Below are 20620 nucleotides of genomic sequence, written 5' to 3' on the forward strand. Positions count from 1 at the left end.
TGATTTTCATCTCATCTGGTATATTTGGGAGTAGATGATGAATAGTATTGAAATAATTATGTGGAATAACAAATAGCTAAATGTTCAAAACACAGGAAAATTAAGATCCCTAAGATCCCATCATGTAAAGATTTACAAAAAGGTCCAAAAGGCCTCTATGGTAACTGTAAGAAAGAATGAGTTTTGCACTATTTAAAAAAAATATATACTTTCAGTTCTTTATAATACCTCTAAAAAAGAATACAACTCGTGTAATACCACACCTTAAAGAGCTTAAAAAAGCAGCTTCAAAAACGAAAACCTGGCTGGGCGCGGTGGCTCATGCCTATAATCCCAGCACTTTAGGAGGCCAAGGCAGGTGGATCACGAGGTCAGGAGTTTGAGACCAGCCTGGCCAACATGGTGAAACCCTGTCTCTACTAAAAATACAAAAATTAGCCGGGCGTGGTGGTGCACACCTGTAGTCCCAGCTACTTGGGAGGCTGAGGCAGAATTGCTTGAAGCTGGGAGGCAGAGGTTGCAGTGAGCCGAGATTGTGCCACTGCACTCCAGCCTGGGCAACAGAGTGAGACTATATCTCAAAAAAAAAAAAAAAAAAAAGGCCAAGTGTGGTGGCTCATGCCTATAATCCCAGCACTTTGGGAGGCCGAGGCGGGTGGATCATGAGGTGAGAAGATTGAGATCATCCTGGCCAACAGGTGAAACCCTGTCTCTACTAAAAATACAAAATTAGCTGGGCGTGGTGGCACATGCCTGTAATCCCAGCTACTCAGGAGGCTATGGCAGGAGAATAGCTTGAATCAGGGAGTCGGAGGTTGCAGTGAGCCGAGATCGCACCACTGCACTCCAGCCTGGCAATAGAGTAAGACTCCGTCTCAAAAAAAGAAAGAAAACCTGAGCCAGACACAAGCATGCCTGTAGTCCCAGATAATCAAGAGGCAAAAGGATCCCCTGAAGCCAGGACTTCAAGGACACAGGGTACTATGATCATGTCTGTGTACAGCCACTGCACTCCAGCCTGGGCAACAACAGTGAGACCCATCTCTGTTAGAAAAAAAAAAAAAAAAAGAATAAAAAGAAAACTAGGTCCAATGAACATTGAGGAAACAAGAGGGTTTGTTAAAGTCTCCAATTTTAGGCCAGGCGCTATTGTTCACGCCCGTAATCCCAGCATTTTGGGAGGCCGACGCAGGTAGGTGGTCACTTGAGCTCAGGAGTTCAACACCAGCCTGGGAAACATGGTGAAATCTTGTCTCTACCAAAAATACAAAAATTAGACAGGTGTGGTGGCATGCACCTGTGGTCCCAGCTACTTGGGAGGCTGAGGTGGAAGGACTGCTTGAGTCCAGGAGGTGGAGGTTGCAGTGAGCCAAAATCACACCACTGCACTCTAGCCCAAGTGACAGAGTGAGACCCCATCTCAAGAAAATAAATAAATTAAATATTTAAGTATATACTTAAGGATACTTAAGTATGCACCTGTCCCAAGTGAAGATAAGGACTCAAAACCAGAAAGAGCTGCATTTATTCATTTTTACAAAAGTATAAAAAAGTATTTTTAAAACTTCAGAATGTTTATGGTGGCTCATGCCTGTAATCCTGGTATTTTGGGAGGCCAAGGTGGGCAGATCATTTAAGCCTAGGAGTTTAAGACCAGCCAGGGCAACATGGCGAAATCCCATCTCTACAAAAAAATACGAAAATTAGCAGGCGTGGTGGCATGAATCGATAGTCCCAGCTAGTCCCAGCTACTCAGGAGGCTGAGATGGGAGGATCACCTAAGCCCAGGGAGGTCAAGGCTGCAGTGAGCCTGCATGGAAGGCCTCCGCACTCCAACCTGGGCAACAGAGTGAGACCGTGTCTCCAAAACAAAAGGAAAGAAACAAACAAAAATACATACACACACTTACAGTTGGCTCTGCTGTTTACTGAAACACCAACAGGATCACACTGTACACACAGTAACAGCTCTGCACCTTCATCCCCTTTCATGCCTGTGTATATGAGATACCACACTCGTACTCATGGGATAAATGTAGCCATGTTTTTAACCACTTCCCTAGTAAAGGACATTTAAGCTAGCTCCTGTTTTTCTCTATTACAGATACTGCAGCTATGACCATACTGCTCCTAATAGCTCGGACACTGAGTAAAACTCATCCTTCGTTAGCACAAACCTTAGATTAAATAAACAAATAACCCATGCACTTTAACTTGGGGCCTTTGCAGCTGCCGCTCCCTCTCTGGGCATACACTGTCCCTGCTCTTTGCTGATCTTTAGTCTCAGCCGAAATGTCTCTTCCTCTGAAAAGACTGCTCTGAACTCACCACCATTACTCCAACCTAAATGAAATACTTTACGTTCTTCTAATCCTTGTCACTTTTCCATCCTTGTACTAACTGCACTTTTTGCTGATATTGATGTTAATGTGTGGCAGCTCCATCTGACCAAGTTCACAGGAAAAGGGATGGCACTGGTTGTTTTCAACTTAGGGTCTAGCACAGCACCTGGCATAGAGGGCCCAGACTATACCTGTCCTGTAGACAGCAAGTGCTGGCTTTACCGCATATCTTCTAGAGAAGATGCATTGATCCACCACACAATCACATGCTCCACAAATTTGCCACAGCTAACCTGACAATTTGTTTACAATTATCATTTCCAATGCTGGCAGGCTGTGGACAGACAGGTTGCTTATGGCCTATCAGCAGGTTGTAAAATGGCCCCCTCTTCCTGTGGAGAACTTGGCCATATGTACCACTGTGCATACCCGCTGGTTCAGCAATTCTACTTCTAGGACTGTGGACAAAGACTTTACTGCAACGATGTTCTTCCTGACCCATTTCATAAGAGGGAAAACTACAAACAACCTAAATAATCAAGTCCCTGCTGGAAAACAAAGCAGTGCATTCACTTAGTGGAACACTTTGCAGCCATTAAAAAGTGCTTAGGTGTGTGCTGAATTTGAGTCCTCCAAGGAATTATAAGTAAATGACGTAACATATTCAAGATATACACATCAGTGGAAAAAGGTTTTTTTTTTTTGTTTTTTGTTTTTTTTCCCCCAGCAAAGCTCCTCAGAGATTTCACAGGACTCAGTGAAAACTCAGCCCAGGAGAACATGTCCACAACAACTGCTGCCCTCAGGACTGTGCCAACCAATGCTGCTCTAGTGAGTGAAGGTGGGAGACTCAGAAATACCAATAGGCACTTATCCTTTGTAGGAATACTGTCTTCACTCTCATGGAGGAGTCAAGGGGAAGAACTGCTGGGGAAGTGCTGACAGCGCTTAGATCCGTGGTTCTCCAACCTTGCCCATACCTCAGAATCACTCCAAGAGCTCACTAACAACAACATGGCTGGGTATGGTGGCTCATGCCCGTAATCCCAGCACTCTGGAAGGCCAAGGTGGTCAGATCACCTGAGCCCAGGAGCTTGAGACCAACCTGGGCAGTACAGTGAAACTCCATCTCTACTAAAAATACAAAATTTAGCTGGGCATGGTGGTAAGCACCTGTAGTCCCAGCTACTCGGGAAGCTGAGGCACGAGAATTGCTTGAACCCAGGAGGTGGAGGTTGCAGTGAGCCAAGATCATGCCACTACACTCCAGCCTGGGTGACAGAGGGAGACTGTCTCAAAAAAAAAAACCCAGCAAGAACAACAAAAGCAAAAGCCAGATTCCTGGGTCTTACCCTAGAACTAATGCATTAGAATGCCGGGGTTGGGCCTAGAATTTCTTTTTTTAACTTCTCAAGTGATTGTGATGCAGAAAATCCATATAGCAGTGTCCAGCAATTGTTTATCAACTATTGGCTAGAAGTACTAGAAATACTTACTCCATCTGACTCCAATTAGATTAGCACCAGTCAGGTAAAAAGCTGAAGAGCCTCCAAAATAACTCAAATTACACTACTTTTCTGGTGTTTTAATAAATCTCACCACTGAAAAGCTCATCCTTTTAACTTCACTAAATCCTCCTCTTTTAGCTACAGCCTCATTTTCTTTGATTTGGTCCTTAATGGGCCATGGAAACAGATCATCTACTAGAATAGGTGATTACAGTGGAAAATGGAAACGCAGCGTAACAAAAGAAAAACAAATCGTTCCTGTGCGGCCAGCCATGAAGCCCGAGCTGGGTCGCCCTGGGTGGCAGTTGGATACAACAGACCTCAGCAGGTACCCTGCCCAAGGTCCGCTCGGGTCTACACCTCTCATCACATACTTAGCACACTGTTCTGTGCAGGATCTTCTTGTTCTTTGTGAACATGTTTCCTGGTGAGGAAAAGTCAAATGCTACCCAGAGATATTTTCAGGTGGCATTTCCTGCTGTGATTAAACAGAATTATGAAATCTCAATGTTTTCAATTCACTGGGCTTCTTCTGGCCTTTGTGACTCTATCTGTGATAAGATTCTGCCTGGCCAAAGATACTCACTAATGCTTTGACCCCCTCAATGGCATGGAGTTACTGATTCCCTAAGAATTATATTGCTATTGAGTCACAAAAATGCTAAAAATCCTTTTCCTATCATGGTGGTTTTAAAGCATGGTCCCTAATTCTTTGACAATTCCTTCATCATCTGGAAATGGGATTCTCCATATTGTGAATGTACTAAAATCCACTGAATTGTACACTTACACTAGTCAATTTAGGTTATATAATTTTTACCTCCAATTTTTTTTTTTTTTTCTGAGACACAGTCTCGCTCTGTCACCAAGGCTGGAGTGCAGTGGCACAATCTCAGCTCACTGCAAGCTCCGCCTCCTGAGTTCACATCATTCTCCTGCCTAAGCCTCTCGAATAGCTGGGACTACAGGCTCCCACCACCACGCCTGGCAAATTTTTTGTATTTTTAGTAGAGATGGGGTTTCACCGTCTTAGCCAGGATGTCTCGATCTCCTGACCTCATGATCTGCCCGCCTTGACCTCCCAAAGTGGTGGGATTACAGGCGTGAGCCACTGTGCCTGGCCACCTCAATTTTTTTTTTTTTTAAGTGATATTTTATGTCTCCTTCCTTTGAATCTGGGCTCCGTGGCTGCTTGACCTGTAGAACACGGCAGACACGATGCTGTGATTTCTGAGCCTAAGCCTTAAGAAACTGGCAGCTGCTTCCATTTCCCATCTTCTAGGATGCTTACTCTGGGCAACCAGCCACCATACCATGAGGAAGTGTAAGCAATCCTTCCATAGGTCACCCAGGGATGAACTGAGGTCCTGGGGCCAGAGACCCAGCTGAGCTCCTAGCTGACAGCAAGCACCAACTTACCAGCCACACAAGTGAGCCATCTTAAAAACAGAACCTCCAGCCCCCTGCAGAGTCACCTCAACCAAAGCTGTGTGGAATGAAGACAAGCTACCCTTGCCAAGCCCGGCCTCAGTTGCAGACTTATGAGCAAAATAAATGCCTGGAGATGTTTAAACCATCACTAAATTCTGTGATGAGGCAATAGATAACAGGCACTTCTATATAATCAAGAGTGGCTGGTCAAAAACAGCTTCAGAAAATTATCTAACCTGGTACCATATATCACAGTAGGTTCTGGCAAGCAAAATCTTCAGCACTGAAGACTTCATCCATACATGTTCTTCACAACTCAATTGAATTGCAAACTTTCTAACGTGTTCACACCATGTCACTCAAAACCATGCCACAGACTGAAAAAGAAGGCAACTGACTTTCTTGTTAAGAAATTTTAAAATGAAAAAAGGGGTAAAAAGCAAGAAAGCTACAGAGTATAAAATCTTGGAGGCATTCAAATAAAAATTATGGACAGCTGTCAACGTCCCTTCTTAGAAAAGATAACGTACAGTGACATCTCCCCACTACCCTCCCACCCTGTCGAAGCGTCAGGGAGCCTGGGCTCCGCTCCTTACCTCCAGCCTCTCGGGTGGGGGCTCATTCTGCAGGATCCTCAATGCTTTGGCGGCAGCATCATGTTTCGCAGCCTGTCTTGTCTTTCCTTTCCCATTAAATTGCTGTCCTCCCACAGAAAGTTCCACTTGATAAAGTAAAGGTGGAACTGGAAATGGGTAAAAGTACCTAGAAATAAAAGGAGGTTAGGCAAATTACAGTCTCAAGTTGATAAGTCACCTATACACTCTCTGGCAAATGTTCCTTCATCACGATCCTACTCACATTAGTGTTTGATGCTAATCACTCTTCATCAATATATCCAGAGATTTCATAAAATACTGGATTTGAATTGCTACACAGTATAAGAAAAGACTTTTTAGCAATCCAAACTTACATCTCATGAAACACAATGGCTTAGAAATTATGAGTTTATCATGCTAACCTGCACTGACAAAATCTAAAATGAATTAGGCTTTGGCTGACACAGACACTTGGTTTGCTCTGCCTTCTCAAACCTTAGCTTTAAATTTGCATGTCTCCAATAGGAGGCTGGGAATTTTAATGCACAAGTCTTTTAGAAAGGACCCTCATTTCAAGAAATCCTAACAAGCTGTAGCCTACCTAGCAGAACCCAGTTTCTCATCCATTCCCCTAGCAGAACCCAGTTTCTTATCCATTTCATAGCTTGTATTTTTAAAATGGCTATATCCCCCGAGAGAGCAGGGAAATGAAGAATTCCATTTTGCTCATCATCTATCCACTAATGTCTTTTTTTTTTTTTTTTGAGATGGAGTTTTTCTCATTGCCCAGGCTGGAGTGCAGTGGCGCGATCTCAGCTCACTGCAATCTCTGTCTCCTGGATTCAAGTGATTCTCCTGCCTCAGCCTCCCGAGTAGTGCGATTACAGGCGCCCACCACCATGCTCAGCTAATTTTCATATTTTTAGTAGAGACGGGGTTTCACTGTGTTGGCCAGACTGGTCTCAAACTTCTGACCTCGTGATCCGCCCACCTCAGCCTCCCAAAGAGCTGGGATTACAGGCGTGAGCCACCGCGCTCGGCCTCCACTAATGTCTTACTACCGCCGGCAGAAGATTTTTTAATCCATGGCATTTTCAGGTTTCAATTAATATTTTACTGCACCAAAGCTGTTTACAAAGCGCACAAGTTCAAAAGTCAAAAAGTACCCAGTAATCAGGTAATCTACAAATGCTCGGAATCACTGTCTTGCACGAATCATGATGCTATGGGAATCATGTTTGAATAAGATTTAGTTACACAGAGCAGTTACAAGGATGATCTTTAGCCAGGCTGCTAGAGGGCACAAGCCACATCGCCAGTGAGAAATATGCTCAGGCCCTTTCCAAGAACAGTAAAGAAGCACAAAGGGCTGGGTGTAGTGGCTCATGCCTTTAATCCTAGCACTGTGGCAGGCTGAGGGAGGAGGACTCCTCAAGCCCAGGAGTTCAAGACCAGTCTGGGCAACATAGGGAGACACTGTCTCAATGAATAAAAAAAAAAAAAAAAAAGAGGGGTGGACGGGTGCTGTGGCTCACGCTTGTAATCCCAGCACTTTGGGAGGCCAAGGTGGGCAGATCGTCTGAGGTCAGGAGTTGAAGACCAGCCTGGCGAACATCGCAGAACCCCGTCTCTACTAAAAAATACAAAAAAAACTTAGCCGGGTGTGGTGGCAGGCGCCTGCAATCCCAGCTACCCGGGAGGCTGAGACAGGGAGAATCACTTGAACCCAGGAGGCAGAGGAGGCAGTGAGCCGAGATAGCGCCACTGCACTTCAGCCTGGGCGACACAGCAAGACTGTCTCAAAAAAAAAAAAAAAAAAAGGCGGGGGAGGGGCACAAGGCACAAGAGTAATTAAGACCGACTTCAACATTTGGCAGGCCCAAACCAAATCATTACTCCCTCCACAATCTAGAGGTACTAGTTTATGTAAAATATCAGACACATTTTCACCTGTATTTTATGAAAAAAAAAAGAAGAAAAAAAAACCTCACACATACCTTGGGGGATAAGCACCTCCTCTCATGTTGTAGTTATAGGTGGACTGCATCCGAGAGTAAGGGTCAACAGGCTTATACATTGGTTTTTTTCCAAGTTTCATGCACAGTGCATTTAGTTCTACAGTAGGGGTTATGCTTTCTGCAAGAAAGAATCGACAAATAACTGTTTTGTTCTGATATGAGAATGATACTCACTAAAATAAAATGTAATAGCATGCTTTCTGCTAATTGGATTCATGATACATAAAAGGACCTGGGTCACTGCTAGGCATCAGACAAGGAAATCCAAGAATATGCTGTGATTTCTCGATATTTATACACAGTCAACAGCACAAAATCTACTCTGAGGGCTATCAGAGGAGCCACAATTTAACCCAAGACATTATCAGTGAAAGCTATATGGTACAGCTGTCAGAAATAAGTTCCAAAACACATCAAGTTTCACGATTAAAAAATCCCATGTAAATGTCCAAATTGTTTTAGTGTTTGAGAATACTTAATCAATATAACCTTGGTTGTACTGATTTACAGGATTATTGGCTTGCACTCAGAAGTATGTCTGTACACACTATTGAACGATGCATTTATTACGTTACTAACTGGATGCAAAGCACTGTGCTAAGCTTAAGAAATACAATTCATGGCTGGGCGCGGTGGCTCAAGCCTGTAATCCAAGCACTTTGGGAGGCCGAGACGGGCGGATCACAAGGTCAGGAGATCGAGACCATCCTGGCTAACACAGTGAAACCCCGTCTCTACTAAAAAATACAAAAAACTAGCCAGGTGATGTGGCGGGCGCCTGTAGTCCCAGCTACTCGGGAGGCTGAGGCAGGAGAATGGCGTAAACCCGGGAGGCGGAGCTTGCAGTGAGCTGAGATCTGGCCACTGTATTTCAGCCTGGGCCGCAGAGCGAGACTCCGTCTCAAAAAAAAATAAAATAAAATAAAAAGAAATACAATTCCTGGCCAGGCGTGGTGGGTCACGCCTGTAATCCCAGCACCTTGGGAGGCTGTGGCAGGCGGATCATGAAGTCAGGATATCGAGACCATCCTGGTTAACACGGTGAAACCCCACCTCTACTTAAAAATACAAAAAATTAGTTGGGTGTGGTGGCGGGCACCTGTAGTCCCAGCTACTCAGGAGACTGAGGCAGGAGAATGGCATGAACACAGGAGGGAGACCTTGCAGTGAGAGTGGCTCATGCCTGTAATCCCAGCACTTTGGAAGGCTGAGGCGGGCAGATCACCTGTGGTCAGGAGTTCAAGATCAGCCTGGCTAACACGGTGAAATCCCATTTCTACTAAAAATACAAAAAATTTGCGAGGCATGGTGGCGTGCACCTGTAATCCCAGCTACTTGGGAGGCTGAAGCAGGAGAATCACTTGAACCCAGGAAGTGGAGGTTGCAGTGAGCCGAGATTGCCTCATTGCACTCCACATCGGGCAACAAGAGTGAAACTCTGTCTAAAAAAGAAAAAAAGAAACAATTCCTGCCCCAGAGGAGTTCAAAGAACACAAAGCACACTCAAAGAGCTACAATACAACATGATGTGCAACTTAAGGAAAGGTGAAAAATCACTGAGATGGCAGCAACCCTCAAAGTTACACAAGGCCCACAAAAAATTCAGATATTTCCATTGACATTTCTAATGGAATTTGACCTGTGGTAATATTTGCTAGGAAAATGAGTTCCATTTTCACATACAACAAGTTATCTCAAAATGTATCAACTTCAGAAGATACATGCTATTCATTTTCCAATTTTTCTTTCCCTCAGTTCATCCAATCCATAAACTTTTAAAAATCAATAAAAAAGAAAAGCAGCCTGGAAAGATTAGTGTCAGTGCACAATCATATTTAAAAACAACACTTTCTTTTTTTTTTTTTTTTTTTGAGATGGAGTCTCGCTCTGCTGCCCAGGCTGGAGTGCGGTGGCCGGATCTCAGCTCACTGCAAGCTCCGCCTCCCGGGTTTACGCCATTCTCCTGCCTCAGCCTCCCGAGTAGCTGGGACTACAGGCGCCCGCCACCTCGCCCGGGTAGTTTTTTGTATTTTTTAGTAGAGACGGGGTTTCACGGTGTTAGCCAGGATGGTCTCGATCTCCTGACCTTGTGATCCGCCCGTCTCGGCCTCCCAAAGTGCTGGGATTACAGGCTTGAGCCACCACGCCCGGCCAAAAAACATCACTTTAATATCAAAAACAGAACACTAGAAATGGCAAAATCTAAATGCACACAAAAATCCACTTTAAAATGCCTCTTTAGAATGTATATATAAAGAAATAAAAAAGACCTTATTCTGTACTATAATTGGTTCAACTAAATTTAATGCATGAATCAAATCTATAAGAATATCTTTGGGGTTTGCACAGAGGGCCACATGAATTACAGATCTCTCTTGCATTAGAATTATATTTTTTACAGAATTCATATAATTGCATTTTAAGTACAGTCTGAATCATTTTTAAGAGCAGCTCTGATCCACAGAATTTGTCTGCAATAGAGAATAAACATGAAGAAAGTATGCCACAAAGAAATCAAAAGTAACAAGAAAGATGTGACTGATAACTTCCCAGATTCCTTCCTACATACCAAGACTTGGGATGACTTCATGCATGTGAGGGGGTCTCTGCTAAAACAGCCATTAATGACACAGCCTCCAGGTCACTGATCCCCAACCCTTCACCAACCACACCTTCTTGATTAGCATACTCCCCCTGCATGGGTCCCTTGTTTGAGGAGATACTACCTGCTGGCTTGTATTTAAGTAATATTTATATTTTCTCATTCTTTTTAATTAAGAGACATACAACTGACAATAAGCACTTCTGACCAACAAAAGTACAATAAATATTACCACACTGACTTGATGTGACTCTAGATAAAACTTATATTCTTGCTAATCTATACAATCTTATCAAAAAATATATTTTCATTAAACTTTTCGGAAATCTTTGAAATTATCTGGTCACCCGCCATCCTTCCTACGACCGCCTTTCCAGATTGTCAGGCGTTGAGGCATCACAGATTGGAAACCACAGCTTTACAATGAGGTTAAGGATTCCCAAAAAATAAGCATTTGTCACTGGTTGTGTAGAATCTGTGCTTTCAAAATCGACAAGTTTGTTAAGAAACCATTCATATACATATTAAATGGTAGTACCTTTAGATACACTTTTGAAAGGTACCTGTTTGGCCCATGCATAAGACCTGGATTCCTTCCTTCGCTACCAAAAGGGCAGACTATGGGCTTAGGAAATTTTGTTCCCTCCAAAGCTGTAGCAGCAACTGTGTGTTTGACCTTTTTAATACCAGTTCACTCAGCTCACCAGTGCTGATCTCCAAGTGTCAGCAGTACTGTAAATTCCTAGAAGTGAAAAGTGTGAGCTCTCAATTCATGAAACCTGACATTGACTATAATATGTCACTTGAACCTTGAATACTTTCTATGGTCATGGTTTAAGAGGCCTGGTCTTATCTTGATAATTCATCCTGTCATCCCCTTCTTATCCTTTTTTGTCATTTTTATAAACAAACAAACAAAAAGAGATTGTGTGTGTATGCACTGAAATTCTTTTTTGTTTTTAGACACACAGTCTTACTCTGTCCCCAGGTTGGAGTGCAGTGGTGTGATCTCGGCTCAATGCAACCTCCACCTCCTGGGTTCAAGAAATTCTCCTGCCTCAGTCTCCCGAGTAGTTGGGATTACAGGCACCTGCCACCATGCCCGGCTAATTTTTGTACTTTTAGTAGAGACGGGGTTTCACCATGTTGGCCAGGCTGGTCTCAAACTCCTGACCTCGGCTGGGCGCGGTGGCTCAAGCCTGTAATCCCAGCACTTTGGGAGGCCAAGACGGGTGGATCACGAGGTCAGGAGATCGAGACCATCCTGGCTAACACGGTGAAACCTCGTCTCTACTAAAAATACAAAAATTAGCCGGGTGAGGTGGCGGGCGCCTGTAGTCCCAGCTACTCGGGAGGCTGAGGCAGGAGAATGGCGTGAACCCGGGAGGCGGAGCTTGCAGTGAGCTGAGATACGGCCACTGCACTCCAGCCAGGGCGACAGAGCGAGACTCTGCCTCAAAAAAAAAAAAAAAAACTCCTGACCTCAAGTGATCTACCTGCCTCAGTCTCCCAAAGTGCTGGGATTACAGGCATGACCCACCATGTCCAGCCTCAAAATTCTCTTCCAATTACTTCTCATGAAAGAGATTTTGCAAACTTGATTTAAACACATAGTAGTACTTCACACAAATTAAGACAATGTTTGTTTTGATGCTGCAATGTGTTTGTTGGCTCTTGGTTGAAAGCATAACCACCCTTTTTTTCAATTTTTGAGATGGGGTCATACTCTGCTGTCCAGGCTGGAGCTCAGTGGCACAATCATAGCTCACTGCAGCCTCCAGAGTAGCTAGGACTACATGCACACACCACCATACCTGGCTTTTTTTTTTTTTTAAGACAAGAGTCTTGCTCTGTCGCCAGGCTGGAGTGTAGTGGCATCTCAGCTTACTGCAACCTCTGCCCCCCAGATTCAAGCGATTCTCCTGTCTCAGCCTCCTGAGTAGCTGAGACTACAGGCATGCGCCACCACGCCCAGCTAAGTTTTGAATTTTTAGTAGAGACGGGGTTTCACCATATTGGCCAGGATGGTCTCTGTCTTGACCTTGTGATCCGCCCACCTTGGACTCTCAAAGTGCTGGGATTACAGGAGTGAGCTACCGTGCCCAGACCATACCTGGCTAATTTTTTAATTTTTGCAGAGGTAGCGTCTCCCTATGTTGCCTAGGCTGGTCTTAAACTCCTGGGTTCCAGTGATCCTCTTGCCTCAGCCTTCCAAAGTGATAGGATTTAAGGAATGAGGATTTGTTTTTTTTTTTTTTGAGACGGAGTCTCGCTCTGTCCCCCAGGCTGGAGTGCAGTGGCGCGATCTCGGCTCACTGCAAGCTCCGCCTCCCGGGTTCACGCCATTCTCCTGCCTCAGCCTCCTGAGTAGCTGGGACTACAGGCGCCCGCCACCGCGCCCGGCTAATTTTTTTTTTTTTGTATTTTTAGTAGAGACGGGGTTTTACCGTGGTCTCGATCTCCTGACCTCGTGATCCGCCCGCCTCAGCCTCCCAAAGTGCTGGGATTACAGGCGTGAGCCACCGTGCCCAGCCGAGGATTTGTATTTTTAACAAATTCCCAAAGTAATTCTGATGCACCCCAAAGATTTAAGATTCATTACTTCGGAATTTAACAAATCAACTGAAGCAGCCCAGCGTGGTGGCTCACACCTGTAATCCTAGCACGTTGGGAGGCCAAGGCGGGCAGATAACCTGAGGTCAGGAGTTCGAGACTCACCTGGCCAACATGGGGAGACCCTGCCTCTACTAAAAATACAAAAATTAGCCAGGTGTGGTAGCACATGTCTGTAATCCCAGGTACTCAGGAGGCTGAGGCAAGAGAATCGCTTGAACCCTGGAGGTGGAGGTTGCAGTGAGCCGAGAACACACTACAGCACTCAAGCCTGAGTGACAGAGTAAGACTCCGTCTCAAAAAAAATAATAATAATTAATTGAAGCTTTTACTTTTCTGATGTTATCACTGAATATCACTTTATCTCACTTACAAACAATTTACAAGGGAAACCTGGATTTCAGTATGTCTAGGTCATTTAAGTTTGGTGCCTTAAGGGGTGGGGCAACTTGCCTTCATAGCTGATTTTTCTTGTAGGTCTTACTTTTAGGATTCCCTCAGTGCACAGCTTCCACTAAAGGAAAAAACATAAAGAATCCTTTATTGGCCAGGTGCAGTGGCTCATGCCTGTAATCCTGGCACTCTGGGAGGCCAAGTCAGGCGATCACTTGAGGTAAGGAGTTCGAGACCAGCCTGGCCTAAATGGTGAAACCCCAATCTCTACTAAAAATGCAAAAATTAGCCAGGTATGGTGGCATGCGCCTGTAATTCCAGCTACTTGGGTAGCTGAGGCAGGAGAATCACTTGAACCCAGGAGGCAGAGGTGGCAGTGAGCCAAGATTGCGCCAGTGCACTCCAGTATGGGCAACAGAGTAAGACTCCATCTCAAAAAAAAAAAAGCCAGGCGGGGTGGCTCGTGCCTGTAATCTCAAAAATAAATAAATAAATAAATAAATAATCCTTTACCTCCCCCTCCCGACACTTGACACATCAGGACATCAGGGATCTCCTTTATATATTCTGCAGGTCACCGGACTACTCATTTAAGTACAAACAACAGCATGCCCTCAAAACCCTGGCAGGCAGGAAGGTCAAATGGCAGAAGCCTGCAACGCAGTACAATCCCTGGGTCATCTTGGTGATTGTCTCATGGATAAATGCTGAAGGGAAAATGCTAAAAAAAAAAAAAAAACACACACACACACACACACAAAATTATTCTCACGAACAGTCTTGCCTTTCTCTAGGACTTTCCCCATCCGGTGCTAGCTGCCACTCTGCTGCATGCTGTTGGTAGTGAGGTTAGAATCTTGGTTTTGACAGAACTAAAAGTACACATCTCTTGATTTTTCAAATAATCTAAATCACCCAAGAGAACTTCTCCTCTTTGAACAACTTGTGGGTAAAAAAATACGCGGTTAGAGATGAACACACAGCCAAACTACCTAAATTATTAAAAGTTAAAGTGAGAAAGTGCATGAGCCAAAATATAATAAAAAGTTAATAAAGGGAATCCCAAAGTTAAGGTCTGCAAAAAAAATCCTGTAAATACAACAGTTACAGAAAAACTACTTATGGCCTTCTATTTCTATTTTAATTAATTGATTTTTTGATAAAGGGTCTCACTCTGTCACCCAGACTGGAATGCAGTGGTGCCATCTCAGCTCATTACAGCCCCCGCCCCCCAGGTTCAGGTGATTCTCCTGCCTCAGCCTCCTGAGTAGCTGGGACTACAGGCATGCACCACCACATCCAGTTAATTTTTGTATTTCTTGGTAGATACAAGGTTTCACCATGTTGGCCAGTCTGGTCTCAAACTCCTGACGTCAAGTGATCTGCTGGCCTTGGCCTTCTAAACTGCTGTGAATACAGACATGAGCCACTGCTCCCAGGCCCTAATTGCCTAAATGTGTCTATAAAGACACATTTCAAATAGAAATATGCTTTAAAACAACATTTTTAAGCTAGTTTTGTGTGAGTGGGAAATATTTGTTTTTCTTAAATGTTTAATCCTGCCTCAGCTACCCAAGTAGCCAGAATTACAGCTACCATTTCTCAAGCATTTACTAGGTGGCAGGCATCGTGCTCCACACGTTAACATACATGCTCTCATTTAATTCTCACAATAAATCTATTTGGTGGGTATTATTATCCCTATTTTACAGATGAGGAAACAACAACAACAAAGTAGTAACTTGCACAAGATCACACAGCTGGTAACACGCTGAGATTCAAACCCAGATCTGTCTGACTTCAAAGGCAACTCAACCGTGTTATGCTATGGTAACTATTCATGTTTGTGCCTGATGCTACTTTCAATCAAATGAAAAGAAACACTTGATTTATTCAAGGCTTGAGGTTTGTATGTGAAGGAAAATAAGGCATAATGAGATAAATAGCTCATCCTTAATTATATTATCTTTGCTGCAAGGTTATGATCAGAAACAGCGTTAATTCCTTATCTCTCATACTATATCATCTTATGCTACAGCTGCAAAAGACAACTCCGTATCTCCGTGTCCTTAGATGGTTGGGAAAAAAGATAACTACAGATATGCAATAATAAAGTTCCAGAATGTGCTGTTAATACAGATAACAAACAAGTTTCAAAGACTGAATTCTTTTTATTCCCTTCTTTCCACATGTTCTAAAAAGACTGAATTCTTGAATATTGATTAGCAATTTTAAAATTATAGTCAGACTTTCATTCTCTAAGATAAGGGGAATGACAAGGATAACTGAAACCGGAGACAATACAAAATACTCACTTTGAGACTACATGGTGACGCCGGGCGTGGTGGCTCAAGCCTGTAATCCCAGCACTTTGGGAGGCCGAGACGGGCTGATCACGAGGTCAGGAGATCGAGACCATCCTGGCTAACACCGTGAAACCCCATCTCTACTAAAAAGTACAAAAAACTAGCCGGGCGAGGTGGCGGGCGCCTGTAGTCCCAGCTGCTCGAGAGGCTGAGGCAGGAGAATGGCGTGAACCCGGGAGGCAGAGCTTGCAGGGAGCTGAGATCTGGCCACTGCACTTCAGCCTGGGCGACAGAGCGAGACTCTGTCTCAAAAAAAAAAAAAAAAAGAGACTACATGGTGAAACCCCGTCTCTACTACAACGCAAAATTAGCCAGGCAATTGCATCTTCAAACCTTTTGCCTGGATTGCTAACAAGTGAAAGAACTGATTTCCCATCACCTCTTCTCCCTGCCCTAAGGTCCTTGTGCAAACAAGCAGGAGAGGAGCCAGAAGTAGGCAGCAGACAAGAGGTGGCCCAGAGCTGGAAAACTTACGGGCAATCAATCACAGGTGCTTGAGAACTGTCTCTGTTCAGAATCCCAAACAACTATACACTATTTGGAGTTTTAAAAGCAAAATATGGCCAGGCAGGGTAGCTAACACCTGTAATCCCAGCATTGGGGAGGCCAAGGCAGGCAGATTGTTTAAGTCCAGCAACTCAAAACAAGTCTGGGCAACACAGTGAGACTTTACCTCCACAAAGAATTAAAAAAAAAAACTAGCTGGGCATGGTGGCATGCCCCAGCTACTCAAAAGGCCAAGGTCAGAGGACTGCTTAAGCCTGGGAGGTCGAGGCTGCAGTGAGACATGATCGCACCACGTTGCACTCCAGCCTAGGCGGCAAAGAAAGACTGTAAAAAAAATAAAATAAAACCCAAATATTCCAAAAAGAAGCACAGATTTTCTTTGACCCATTGGCAAGGATGAAAAAAGAAGAAACTTCAAAAATCTATAATCTTGTCTAAGTATAGTTTTTATTTAAGACAACCTCATCAGTTTGAAAATTCGTATTTTGAATCACAGCACCCCTTTCAGGAGTATTAAAAAAACAGAAAACATTCCAGGTGGGTTATAAATGCACTAGCAGTATGGATGATATTTACCTTACAGTGGTGAGCTGGACCTTGCTCACACAAAAGCTTATACTCAAGCTGGATCTTGCTGAAACAAACTCACTCATTCACAAGACAGCTGGGATTTTTTTCTATGGGGTTTGCCACACGAGAAGGAAGTGAAAAATAACATAAGAGCACTGAAGTCACCTAGCAGTATGTAAGACGACTATTCTCCCAGGGATATGAAAATAGAGGAAAAACAAACGGAAGGCCTACAAATGTAGGCAGCCATGATACAAAACTGCAAACCATTCCAGGAGTACATTCCCAGAGAAGACACAACTGGGGTCTTTTCTGAACCAGTTGAAGCCAGGTAATCTAGGAGACGGTGTGTCTTCAAAAGAGTGAAGTCAGGGGAATAACTAACCCATAGTGAGCAAGCAAGATCTGAAATCAGATGAAGCACTGCTATTAAAACCAACTGGAATACAAGGTCTTCTGAGCACAGACTGGTTTCTGAAACAGTTGCCAGCTGTACCCTGCCCATTATTTCGCTAAACTCAACATACCACTACCATCTCTCAAACAACGGTTGTCATCTTCCATACAGTGAAACGCTCATTCCTGGGCATCCTCTAGTCTTTTGTCCAAAGGCTGCCATCCTCAGACCTTATCTATTTCTAACAATTATATAAGTAAAATAAAATGATGTTGGTGGGCAGGAGTTTTACAAAGTCAATAGGATTTGGACACCAGAACTCATTAGAAGAAAAAGCAATAAATCCCAGAAGACTGAAACAGTCTGTGCCTTTTCCTTTTCAGAGTCTCACATGACAAATATGGGGAAAACAACATCTCTACAGGACTATGAAAAATCAAGAATGTTATCTGGTGAACCAGTCCAAGGAACTGTGGGGGTGGCGTGGAAGATACCATGCAGCTGAGTGGGAGAAGCAAACACTCTAAGAACAGATTTATAAAGTAAAGGAAATGAGAAGACAAAGGAGGAAATTGAAAGGAAATAGGCATAAGGAAGGGGAAGAAAAGACTCTGTTATAAGGTGACTCTGGTATAGAAATACCCACACTGGGCTGGGTATGGTGGCTCATGCCTGTAATCCCAGCACTTTGGGAGGCCATGGCGGGTGGATCACGAGGTCAAGAGATCGAGACCATCCTGGCCAACATGGTGAAACCCCGTCACTACTAAAAATACAAAAATTAGCCGGGCGTGGTGGCATGGGCCTATAGCCCCAGCTACTAGGGAGGCTGAGGCAGGAGAATCATTTGAACCCAGGAGAAGGAAGTTGCAGTGAGCCAAGATCGTGCCACTGCACTCCAGGATGGTGACAGAGCGAGATTCCATCTCAAAAAAAAAAAAAAACCAACACCGACACCCCATTTATTTCACTGGTCTTGCCATGTTGCAGGGAGGCAACATGTTGTGTTGGGAGGCAGAATATTGTTTTTATTTATTATCCCCCACTCCTTTTTTTTTTTGTCAGACCCTGTCTCCTATTCATAAGAATATTGGTTTTAAGTTTTCTTTCTTTAGCCTCAGTTTCTTGTCTACAATATTTTTAGGTATTTTTCAAGAGTTTTAAATCTTTTTTTTTTTTTTTTTTGAGATGGAATCTCACTCTGTTGCCCAGGCTGGAGTGCAGTCACGTGATCTCGGCTCACTGCAGCCTCTGCCTCCCAAGTTCAAGCGATTCTCCTGCCTCGCCCTCCCAATTAGCTGGGAATACAGGCGCACACCACTACACCTGGCTAATTTTTGTATTTTTTGTAGAGACATGGTTTCACCACGTTGGCCAGGCTGGTCTCAAACTCCAGACCTCAGGCGATCCACCTGCCTCAGCCTCCCAAAGTGCTGGGATTATGGGCATGAGCCCCTGTGGACGGTAAAGCACCTTTAGTTCACTTTCCTAATAATCAGATTTGAATGCTTCTAAACTTTGTTTTGAGTCAGTCGTAGTCTGCTGCCTAGCTGGAGTAAGACAGCACTATCACAGTTCACTAAAGCCTTGAACTTCTGGACTCAGGCAATCCTCCTGCCTCAGCCTCCCAAGTAGCTGGGACTACAGGTGCACACCACCAAGCCCAGCTAATTTTTACATCGGCCTCCCAGTCTGGCACAATGACTCACACCTGTAATTCTAGCAATCTAGGAGGCCAAGGCAAGCTGATCACTTGAGGTCAGGAGTTGGAGACCAGCCTGGGCAACACAGCAAAACCCCGTCTCTACTAAAAATACAAAACCGCCGAGTGTAGTGGCAGGCACCTGTAATCCCAGCTACTCAGGAGACTGAGGCAGGAGAACTGCTTGAACCCAGGAGTCAGAGGTTGCAGTGAGCCGAGATCACACCATTGCGCTCCAGCCTAAGCAACTAAGCGAGACTCTGTCTCATAAATAAATAGGCATCCCAAAACACTGAAATTACAGGTGTAAACCACCGTGGCCAACCAACAAGGAGTTTTTTTTTTTTTTTTTTTTGAGACAGGGTCTCGCTCTGTCTCCCAGGCTGGATGGAGTAGAGTGGTATAATTACAGCTCATGGCAGCCTCGACCTCCTGGGCTCAAGTGACCCTCCTGCCTCAGCCCCTGGAGTAGCTGGGACCACAGGCATGCACGAGCACGCTCAGACAATTTTTGTATTTTTTTGTATAGATGGGGTTTCACCATGTTGCCCAGGCTGGTCTCCAACTCCTGGGCTCAAGTAATCTCCCGCCTTGGCCTCCCAAAGTGCTGGGATTACAAGTGTGAACCACCATGCCTGGCCATGATGCAGAAAATTTTAACAAGAAAATAAATTTGGGCATTGTAGCTCACACCTATAATCCAGCTATTCAGGAAGCTGAGGCAGGAGGATCCACTTGAGCCCAGGAGGTTGAAGCTGCAGTGAACCATAATCACACTACTGTACTCCAGCCTAGGCAACAGAGTAGAGACCCTGTGAAACAAACGAAAAGAAAGAAAGAAAAGGTAAGAAGAGAAAAAAACTCTGCTTCTTTATTCCATTTCTAACTGGTCCTCATTATGATTTCTTTTTTTTTTTTTTTTTTTTTTTTTGAGGCGGAGTCTCGCTCTGTCACCCAGGCTGGAGTGCAGTGGCCGGATCTCAGCTCACTGCAAGCTCCGCCTCCCGGGTTTACGCCATTCTCCTGCCTCAGCCTCCCGAGTAGCTGGGACTACAGGCGCCCGCCACCTCGCCCGGCTAGTTTTTTTGTATTTTTTTAGTAGAGACGAGGTTTCACCGTGTCAGCCAGGATGGTCTCGATCTCCTGACCTCGTGATCCGCCCGTCTCGGCCTCCCAAAGTGCTGGGATTACAGGCTTGAGCCACCGCGCCCGGCCCCATTATGATTTCTGAACTACTTCTGGAACCTTCCAGACTTAAACTTACTTGTTCAAAACAGAAATAAAAATAAATAAATGTCAATGTACTTTTTTGCTTTCTAGTAAATCTGGCTGCCCCCTTGCTTGGGATAAAATCTTACAGACACCCAAAAAGAAGGCTTATGCAGATACAAGAGCTCTTCGTCAGTTGTTAGAAATTTATTTATTTATTTATGAGACAGAGTCTTGCCCTGTTGCCCAGGATGGAGTGCGGTGGTATGATCTCGGCTCACTGCAACCTCTGCCTCCTGGGTTCAAGCGATTCTTCTGCATCACCCTCCTGAATAGCTGGGACTACAGGCATGCACCACCACGGCC

General features: G+C 44.4%; 1 protein-coding gene across 9 annotated transcripts in view; it reads right to left on the bottom strand.

Annotated features, from left to right (window-relative positions):
- STAU1 (staufen double-stranded RNA binding protein 1) overlaps positions 1–20620 on the bottom strand; it is an 83922-nt gene that overhangs the window by 35120 nt on the left and 28182 nt on the right. For 7 of the 9 annotated variants that reach the window (XM_033186688.1, XM_033186686.1, XM_033186681.1 and 4 more), the window contains 2 exons: positions 7875–8013; positions 5878–6043 (listed from right to left, as the gene is read on the bottom strand). In XM_033186688.1, coding sequence (XP_033042579.1) covers positions 5878–6043; positions 7875–7975 — 267 coding nt within the window. In that variant the 5' untranslated portion in view covers positions 7976–8013. Of the gene's footprint in view, positions 1–5877; positions 6044–7874; positions 8014–13563; positions 13625–20620 lie in introns of all 9 variants that reach the window. The other 2 variants (XM_033186685.1, XM_033186683.1) reach the window with 1 other exon arrangement.

Source organism: Trachypithecus francoisi, unplaced genomic scaffold, assembly GCF_009764315.1.
Source record: "Trachypithecus francoisi isolate TF-2019V2 unplaced genomic scaffold, Tfra_2.0 Lachesis_group21, whole genome shotgun sequence".
NCBI classification, from domain to species: Eukaryota; Metazoa; Chordata; class Mammalia; order Primates; family Cercopithecidae; genus Trachypithecus; species Trachypithecus francoisi.